The sequence below is a fragment of the Arachis ipaensis genome, chromosome B05 (genome assembly GCF_000816755.2).
Source record: "Arachis ipaensis cultivar K30076 chromosome B05, Araip1.1, whole genome shotgun sequence".
In the NCBI taxonomy this organism is placed as follows: Eukaryota; Viridiplantae; Streptophyta; class Magnoliopsida; order Fabales; family Fabaceae; genus Arachis; species Arachis ipaensis.
Genome location: NC_029789.2, coordinates 111418 through 118064, shown reverse-complemented (window position 1 = coordinate 118064; position 6647 = coordinate 111418). Strand labels below are relative to the sequence as shown.

Below are 6647 nucleotides of genomic sequence, written 5' to 3'. Positions count from 1 at the left end.
AGTAAAAAAATATTTTATTCAAATAAAAATTAGACAAATTAGGTAATAAAAAAATATTTTAGTCAAATTAAATAAAAATTAGTTGAACTTGCATAAATGATGTATCATTCTTTCTCATTTTTGCTGTATTCTCTGTATGTTTTTATTATGTATGAAAATAGAGACCTTATGTGGCCTGGTTTTATATTTGAGTGTTTATTTTGTTTCGTTTCTCTATGACTCTTGTTCTAAAAGATTCTGACCCTCAGGAAAATGATCGACGACCAGAGAGAGGAAGAACTGCTCTATCCATGCAATAAGCCATTAACACTACTGCATTAGATTGTAGGTGGGTAAAGATTTAAACAAATCAATCTCCAGAATGAAAAATAAAACCGTCTTAAAAAATCTTAAACTGTTTTTGAACAATTATAAAAATTCCGAAACAGTTATTTTGATGAACAAAACAGTCCTTCAGAGACAGTTTATTTGCTTCAAAATGTTAATGGTTGCTTCTTGTTTTATTTAGATAGAAAAACAAGACACTACAGATTCGAATGCTACCCACTTAGAATATAATATACAATGTTTATCATGATTTAGATTAATTTATTATGAGAAATGTTAGGGGACAGCAACTTTTGTGATTTGTAGTCATCAAATAGTCATCAATGATGGTTTTAATGGTGTGAGATTTCATCTAATGACTCACTTTTCTTTGCTGGTTACATACTGACCAGAATTTAACAAAGTTGCTAACCTCTAAACTTTTCCATTTATTATTTTGTTTTGTGTTTGCGGTTCAGAGCACACTGCAACATGAAAATTATCATTTTTTTTAAAGTAAAAGCTCAACACTCAAGTGAAATAAGGTAAGACAAAGACAAGAACGATAAAGGCATAACAACTCCTATATCATCTCGGCATAGTCATCAACAACATGAATTTATACAACGCCACTCCGAAGCACATGAAAATGATTGTTCCATACATTCGTCAATTCTTATTGTCTTACTACGAAATATGACATCATTTCGGCGTAACCAAATAGTCCATATAACTGAAAAGAATCCAACTATCCAGTACTTGCGCCTCTCTTTTCTCATAGGCACAGATCTCCAACTCTCAAGATGCTCTTTCAAAGTATCAGGGACAATCCTTGACTGTCCAAACACCGAGATCCAAGCACACCACACATGTCAAGAGTACTCACAAGTAATCAATAAATGTTGTACATTTTCAACATTTTTCTTACACAACATACACAAATAATCATTCTGTTGTAGGGTTTCCAGTCTACTTAGTCGGTCCTTTGTATTGACTCGGCCTAGCTACCAAAACAAACCAAGCGAATAACTCCACTCGAGGCGGGACTAGACCTTTCCAGATTTTCTTTGTGAACCTGTATCTCAGAAGCTCCTCATTCAAGATTTCTTCTTGCAGAACCTGCACAAATGAATTAGTAGAATAAACGCCTTCCTTATCAAATTTCCACACCACTCCATCTTGCACATCTGCTATCAATCTAACAGATTGCAAGACATGAAACAGTTGGTTCAATGTATCTGTCTCCCATTGTCGTAGTTTCCTTCTCCATTGGAAGTGCCAAACCCACTCTATCCCATCCCAGAACCCACAATCCCCTATTATTGATCCTTTTTTGTTTGAAATCAAGAAGAGTCTCAAAAAGGAGTCTTTCAGCTTCTCCACTTGGAGCCATGTATCCTCCCAAAATTTGGTGGATCTTCCATCTCCTACTTCCATAGCAAGGTCATCAATCATCTTTTACCTGACATATTGCTCTCTTATTTGCACTTGACATATGTCTCTCTACGGACCCCCCTATTCGATAATGTCTAAGTTGACAACAAGTGATTTGGGTTCAAATTATTGTAGGATCATACAATCTTCTTTCATAGAGGACAATCCTCTTTAGAGAACTGCCACCACCATTTAAACAGTAAAGTCGTATTACGGACCACCGCATCACCCACCCCCAAACCTCCTAGCTTCCTTGGTGCATGGATCAGCTCCCACTTCACAAGGGCCATACCAGGTCGACCATCATACTTCCCCCCAAAAGAACCTCCTCTGTAAGGAGATAATTCTTCGTGCAACCGCAGTAGGCATCTTGTACAAACTCAGGTAATAAATAGGTAGGCTGTTAATTACCAACTTGACAAGTACCAGCTTACTAGCCTTACTAAAGATCTTTGCTTTCCACAAGCTGAGTTTCTCTTCCACCTTATCTATAACCGGCTTCCAAGTTTTTACCAACCGCGAATTTGCTCCTAAGCTAATGCCAAGGTACCTCACCGGTAGAGCTACCTCTTGACAACCTAGTAGCTGACACATCTGGTTAACCCACTCCTGGCTGCAGTTCACTGGTATCAAGTTAGACTTCTCAAAGTTAATGCTCAAGCCAGACATCATTTCAAGCACCTCAGAAGCCTCTTATAGTTTCTCAGTGTCTCCTCCTCTGGCGAACAGAATAATATAGTTTCATCAGCAAATTGTAAGTGTGATAATTCTATATTATCCTTGTCTAATAAGAGTGGAGATATCCGACCATTTCTAACTGCCTCCCCGATCATCCTGTTAAGCACATCCACCACCAGAACAAACAAAAACAGCGATAATGGGTTGCCTTGACGTAGTCCCCTCTCCATTTTGAATGGTTTTGACGAAGACCCATAAACCAGAATAGAGATAGATGCTGATGTAACACACTCCCTAACCCACGCCCTCCATTTTCTTCCGAATCCCATCTTCTTCAGCACAGTATCAACAAAACACCATTTAACTCTGTCATAGACTTTTTGGAACTCCAGTTTAATAATTGCTGATGCCTTCTTTTTCCGTTTTAACCATTGCAGAGTTTCACATGAAATTAAAGCTCCATCATGTATCTTTCTCCCCTTCATAAAGGCACTATGTGATTCTCCAACTAAACCTGGCATTACACTCCTTATTCTTCGTGTCAACAGTTTAGAGATAACCTTATAGACACACCCAACCATACTGATAGGTCTGAGATCTTTTATCTCCTTAGCCCCAACAAATTTCAGAGTCAATGCTACTCATGTGACATTAGCGTCTGCTGGTAATCTAGCTGTCTCAAAGAAATTCATCACAGCTGCAGTGAATTTCGTTCCAATCTCATTCCAACACTTTTTTATAAAATTTATGTTGTATCCGTCACTCCCTGAAGCTTTAGAAGATTCACAATTCCAAGCTGCCTCTTTCATTTCCTCTACTGATGGTAGCGCCTCTAAGTTTTCCGCTTCCTCCCTCTCTAAGCAATTTACTAATCCATCCCTAAAGCTCACCCTTGGGGACGCTTCCTGGTGGTACATGTATTTGTAAAACTCCCGGACCGCAACCATGATTCTTGCTTGATTCCTCACTAGCCTCCCATTAATCACCAAAAACTCAATACGATTATTCCTTCTTCTCGCCGAAGTTATATTATGGAAGTACTTGTGTTACGATCTATCTTATTGGCATGTCGAGATCTTGACATTTGCTTCCAATGCACATCCTGTCTTAGAGACCACTTTTCGCAGTACCTCACTAATGCCCTTCTCCTTGCCTCTATTGTACCGTCATATCGTCCACTAGTAACCATATCATCCACCTTTCTGATCTCTTCCTCAAACTTCTTAATCCGCTCAGCTATATCCCCAAAATATTGCTTATGCCATCTACGTAGTGGTTCTGACAGTGCTTTCATCTTCTGTAAGAATTGTACGTCACCTAGTTCTCTCCATTCTTCCTTCACCATTCTCAAGAACCTTCATGCGTGAACCACGAGTCCAAGCTTCGGAATGGCCTTTGACCCTCAAATCTTCTGCTGTCTTCCATAATCAAAGGGCAGTGATCCGATAGACCTCTCGGACCGCCCCTTAGACGTATCTCCGGGTACACATCAAGCCACCCCAAGGAGACTAGACTCCTATCGATACGACTGCACGTCTATCTCCTAAACCATGTATATTTTCGATCATTCAGTTTCAAATCAATAAATGCCATATCATTTATCCAAGTTCTAAAATCTGCCCACCCCAAAGAGACTAGGCTCCTATATATTTGTTGGTTTACTGTCTTCCAATCCGAAAGTATGGTCGTTGTTAGGTGGGTTGTTCGCCATGATTGTAGGATGACTTCCAGGTTCCTAGGTAATGGCGCCAATGTTCCGGGGGTTACCTGAAACGTTGAGGTTGATCTCAGACGAGGTGTCCTGACTTGGTTGAGTCAGCCGTGCCCGACTTGTTGGAGCTGAGGTGCCGCTAGTCCTTGATTCCTTGGAGAGATGGGTGGTGGTACCTGCAAGAGACTCCGATGCTTAAGTTAGCATAGGCTTTAGGCAGATTTTCTGTAGAATTGGAATATGAGTTATACTTGGGGGCTCCAGTGTATTTATAATGGTGCTTGGCGATCTCCCTTGAGATAAGATTGCTATCTTATGTTATATCTTGTGGGTGAGATCATATCTTTTGGCAACCGCCTTTCAGCAGGCGGTAGTTTCTCCGTATTAGGCCCATTTGGGCCTCTTTGGTGGTCTTCCGAGCTCTTTGAAAAGAGGTCGGTGGTGGGCCAACCTTCCATGAGGTCGGTCCTTTTGTCTAATCCGACCCTGTAGCTCGGGTCAGGGTATGAACACTTTTTCGTAAAGGTGAGCTCGAGGTTGGCAGGGCCACCGGCGGCATTAGCTAGTACCTGGTATGTCTTACTCGGTCTAATGCTAGTTTGGTCGTTTTGCTGTATTAGGTCCGTCACATGCATACTTAGCTGACGGTTTGCTGAGAATATTCCAGATAGTTTCGGATTAAGCGGGTGTGAGTGGGATACCTCTACTCGAGAAATCCTCCACTGCCCTGTCATTTTATCTAATGCTAAATAACAACGGGCTTTGCAGTTTGTTGAGGCCACTGTTTTTCTTCTCTTGGGTGCCTTTACACGGGATGTGCGGTATCCATCTCTGTTACAATGCAAAGCCTGATTAACAACAACCTTCTGACCGTTTTTAGTCTCCCAGCCGGTGGTTCTTATTTTGATGACAGAACCAGTCCTTACCACATATCGGCAATAATATGCACATGCATCTTCTAATGTGCCGAAGCACATTCCCTCCTCGAACTCTAGCTCCTCGTCACCAATAGCTTGGTTTATGACCTGGAAAAAAAAATGAAAACCAACCTAATAGTTAACTATACAAAAGTGGCTAATTTCACTATCGAGTATAACAAATAAAACACACTACTGTAATTTTAGGTGCTAATTTCGTGCCACTATAGATGTTAACGTGGATATTAACTTCGTGTAATTATGGATGTTATTCATATGAACTTATTGATTGCATAAAGCATAAACTTTATGAATATTATGCATATAACTAAAGTGCTAAAATTGGCAATTCACTAAATAGTACAGTATAAGTATAAATGCACATAAAAAATACACGAAAAAATAAACCGGGTTATAACCATATCTTATCAGAGCTAGTGTAGTTTTCTATGTTCTCGGAAATTGTTTGACTGACAACAATCTCGTTAGGTGAGTCCGTCTGTTGTTCAAATTCTTCAGCACCTTTTGCCATAGGTACCGTATTAAGGTCGAATTCAAATGCCATACTATTTGCAATGATAAAGGCGACTTCTTGTAAAATTTCTTGGCTCATACACTAATGTGCTTGCAATGGTATTATTCTTGTGATTTTTGAATGAACATAATTGAATTAACGAAAGATATATATTAAGGTAGTTTTCATATTTCATATCTCCATTAAGTTATGATAAATACCTTAACGGACAAAAAATTAATTACAATTATTAAATGTAATTGATATTATCATTACCGTTCTTTATTATTATTATTATTATTATCTATGTGGTAGGATGTTACAATTAATAAGTGAAGTTGATAAGAATATGATGAGTAGAATGATAAGAGAGTGGGATAAAAAATAAAACTATTATTAAATAATATAAATAAAATAAATTATAAAAAGTTTTAGTTAATTATGGCAAATGCTAATTAAAATAATGTCCGTATAGTAATCTCTCAAGATGGATAAATATTATTTGGGAGCCACTCAGATAAAGACGCTTAAAACGTCTTTTTTTAAAGATGTTTTTCAGTAATTAGAATTTAACATATATAATCGATTAAATCATGTTATTTTTGTCAAAATTAGGCTAGACAAATTGATTTAACCCAAAAAAATGATTAATCAAATCTTGAACTGGTCTAAATTAATATTATTTTTTTTATAAAAAATGACTATTCAAAATTTAATTTACTATTTTTAATCAGATCAATTTATCTAGCCTAATTTTAATAAAAATAATACGATGTAATTATTTATATGTGTTAAATTTTAATTATTAAAAAACATCTTTATAAAAAAAGACGTTTTCGCTTTACTCCCTTATTATCTACCATCTAATCTAATGACAAAATAAGATGAGGTAAGCAATGACTCCATGTGTATGTGACAAAACTCAAGAGATGAGGCCAACCTCAATTATTTTGTGTTTCAAAGACTTGACCCCACTTGGTCCTTCTTCCTATTTTAAAACGATTGATTAAAATGCCGAAAAATATGAAAAAAAAATTATATTTTATATTATAAAGATAAAAAACATATGCATAAAAAATATACAAAT

The 6647-nt window shown here is 37.4% G+C and overlaps 2 protein-coding genes across 2 annotated transcripts; both read right to left on the bottom strand.

The window, feature by feature from the left end:
* Positions 1893-2409, bottom strand: LOC107639895. The gene is made up of 2 exons (XM_016343453.1): positions 2156-2409; positions 1893-2070 (listed from the first exon to the last, which is right to left on the bottom strand). The coding sequence occupies exons 1-2, from the start codon at positions 2407-2409 to the stop codon at positions 1893-1895; spliced, it is 432 nt and encodes a 143-aa protein (XP_016198939.1).
* Positions 3060-3763, bottom strand: LOC107639894. Its single transcript, XM_016343452.1, has 2 exons — positions 3469-3763; positions 3060-3385 (listed from the first exon to the last, which is right to left on the bottom strand). The coding sequence occupies exons 1-2, from the start codon at positions 3761-3763 to the stop codon at positions 3060-3062; spliced, it is 621 nt and encodes a 206-aa protein (XP_016198938.1).